General features: G+C 40.2%; 1 protein-coding gene across 1 annotated transcript in view; it reads left to right on the top strand.

The window, feature by feature from the left end:
* The first annotated feature begins 1,900 nt into the window (after positions 1-1,900).
* The window catches only part of LOC106456125 (interferon a3-like), a 5,637-nt gene continuing 4,987 nt past the window's right edge, over positions 1,901-2,550 (top strand). The window contains exons 1-3 of the mRNA XM_013908950.1: positions 1,901-2,032; positions 2,135-2,218; positions 2,363-2,512. Of these exons, the coding sequence (XP_013764404.1) occupies positions 1,901-2,032; positions 2,135-2,218; positions 2,363-2,512 (366 nt within the window). The remainder of the gene's footprint in view (positions 2,033-2,134; positions 2,219-2,362; positions 2,513-2,550) is intronic.

The following is a 2,550-nucleotide window of genomic DNA, read 5'->3' as shown; positions in this document are numbered from 1 at the left end:
AAATAAAATGAAAGCGGATGTGTGCCAAACGTCAGTGACGCTCCTTACGCACGTTTGTTTTCATTTTCAAGTAGGGTTGATTACAGGAGAGAAGAAAAGAGTATAGAGTGATTTAAGTTTATGTTTTTTCAGGTTCTGAAAGCCAAATATACTGGTCATATAAGTTGCAGAGTGTGTTATGAAAAGTCTTTAGCAGGGCAGGATTGTGAACGGAGAACAGAAAGTCTGTGGCGTCTACAACAATATGTAACAGAGCACTAAGGTGTCAAATAAAATGTCAAAGAGATAAATGTATAATTTATTTATCCCATCAATTAAACATACATTTCCCATTCATTCCCAAACAGGACTCAAAACATATTTTACTAATATTCCAGCTGCACATGAGACCTATCAAACCAAAGGTGCGAGCAAATAACACTACCGTCACACCCAGTTTAGAGACACTGCAATCAATTTACCACTGGGCACGCACTGCAAACAGTTCTGGTCTCAGCACAGCTGGGAATCAGCGGTATGCGTAACCTGCAGTCTGGATTTATAAAAGGGAAGTGGCACAAATTAATAAACGAAAAGATAAAGATAACAACGAGAGAGGTTAGTCCGCCCTTCATTCATAACAGTCTTTACGGCTGGACGGACTAACCAAAGGAAATTACAAATCAACCAAAAGAACAACTAAAAATTAACTGCAGAGGAATCACAACAACAGAATATTGATCGATTTCCGCGTGCGCAGTCGATCTACAGCTTGAACACCATTAAAACGTGTCGTCACACGAACAACATACCCACTCGCACCAGAGTGAGTTAATTGTCTCTGGAACTTCCTCACCGAGGAGCGCTGACCTCACCTCACACACCTACTACCTTTTCAAAGTTCCTCTGCCAATCACACGGCAGAAAGCAGCAAACTGCCAGGTGACACTTGTTCCAAATAGAAACTCTACGCCGCCTATAGGTGATACTCGTAAACTACAGCTTCCACTTTGGGTATTTTTTTCTCTTTACCGAGGAAAATGAAAGCGGCTGCCACGTGAGTGAAGAATGGGCGCAGGTATGAATGAGCAGGTGTATTTACCTTGGTTCATTGCATCATTGCGTCATTTCATGTGGCCTGCATTTAGCTTTTTTAGCAGTTTCTTCATTATTAAACAGCTTGCACTTCTGCTGTAAATCAGTTGTGATGTATTTGTGTTAACCTCATGTAACCGGTAGTGGAGGGCAAACCAGGAGTATTTATCTGCTCCGATTCTGAATGAGTCTGAAATAATAATAACTGAAAAAAGCCCCCCTCAGCAAAACAAAACAAACAAACAAGAAAAGCAATCCAGCACATGTAGTACTTGCAATGACGTTATCGTTAACATATATCTGACCTGTGATCTGATCACTTTTGTTTCATCACCTGTTCATGCATGTGGGTCCACCGTCTGCCTGCCACATGCCCGTTTCTTGACAATAATAGATGAAAATGTCCTCAAAGCAGCATTAATATCCCTGTAACACGTTTCCTGTTTAGTATCAAAACGTAAGCCTATACACGATTTGGTTACAAATTAAATCATCCGTCGTGAGTTGAGTTTGTCGTCATGTTTCTTAGGTGGTCAAATGGATGTGTATGTCCAGGAATCCTCATAATGAGGTCAAACCCTCATACATCATGATATCTTATCTTCTTTAAGATATATTGTTAAGTGTGGGATATTTTTTTTATAGACGGAAATTTAAATCCCACGTGTACGACATTACAGCTTGTTGTACCTGCGGGTTTCCCAGGTATATAGAAAATGAGATATTTTCGCTCTGCTATAAATGCGGCGCTGCAGGTCTGCTCCATCAGAACACCGGGAGACATCCGAGTTTGCTTCATACAAAGGAAGTTTATACCTTTAAAAAAATGATGAACAGGATTCTCTTTGCTTGCCTGTTTCTCGCTCTGTCCACTGAAAGCTCCTCGCTAAGCTGCAGATGGATGGATCATAAATTCAGACAGCACAACGAAGAAACTCTGAATCTGCTTGATACCATGGTGAGTGTTTTAATGTTTTAATATTAGTTGATTCGTTATTTAAATAGTTTTAGAATTATTTCACTTGAGCATCTGATGACTAAAACATTCAATGTGTTGCAGGCTAAAAACGCCACTAACACCAGTGAAGTGGAGGTCACCGTGGCCTTCCCTAATCACCTGTATCACCAGGTGTCCAAATCATCAGTAAGTGAACCTCAGCTTTTGCCTATTTATAGAAAAAAAACATAATTTTCCCTTAGGACAGATTAATTTTGTCTTTTAAATCCACTCTTATTATTATTAAAGCATTTCTAAAGTGGTCTGTGTTTGATCTTCTTCTTCTTCCAGGCTGAGGATAAACTGGCTTTCAGTGTTCAGATTCTGGAGGAGGTGGCTGCCCTGTTTGAGGAGGATCACAGCGCTGCATCATGGGAGGACAGCACAGTGAGGAACTTCCTCAATATTGTCAACAAACAGGCTGAAGAGCTTCACTCCTGTGTAAGTTCACTTTCAGTTAGGTTTTTATTACATTCAAA

The sequence above is a fragment of the Pundamilia nyererei genome, unplaced genomic scaffold, assembly GCF_000239375.1.
Source record: "Pundamilia nyererei isolate P.nyererei 1_Seehausen unplaced genomic scaffold, PunNye1.0 scaffold00017, whole genome shotgun sequence".
In the NCBI taxonomy this organism is placed as follows: Eukaryota; Metazoa; Chordata; class Actinopteri; order Cichliformes; family Cichlidae; genus Pundamilia; species Pundamilia nyererei.
This window is presented reverse-complemented; position numbering and strand designations above follow the sequence as displayed.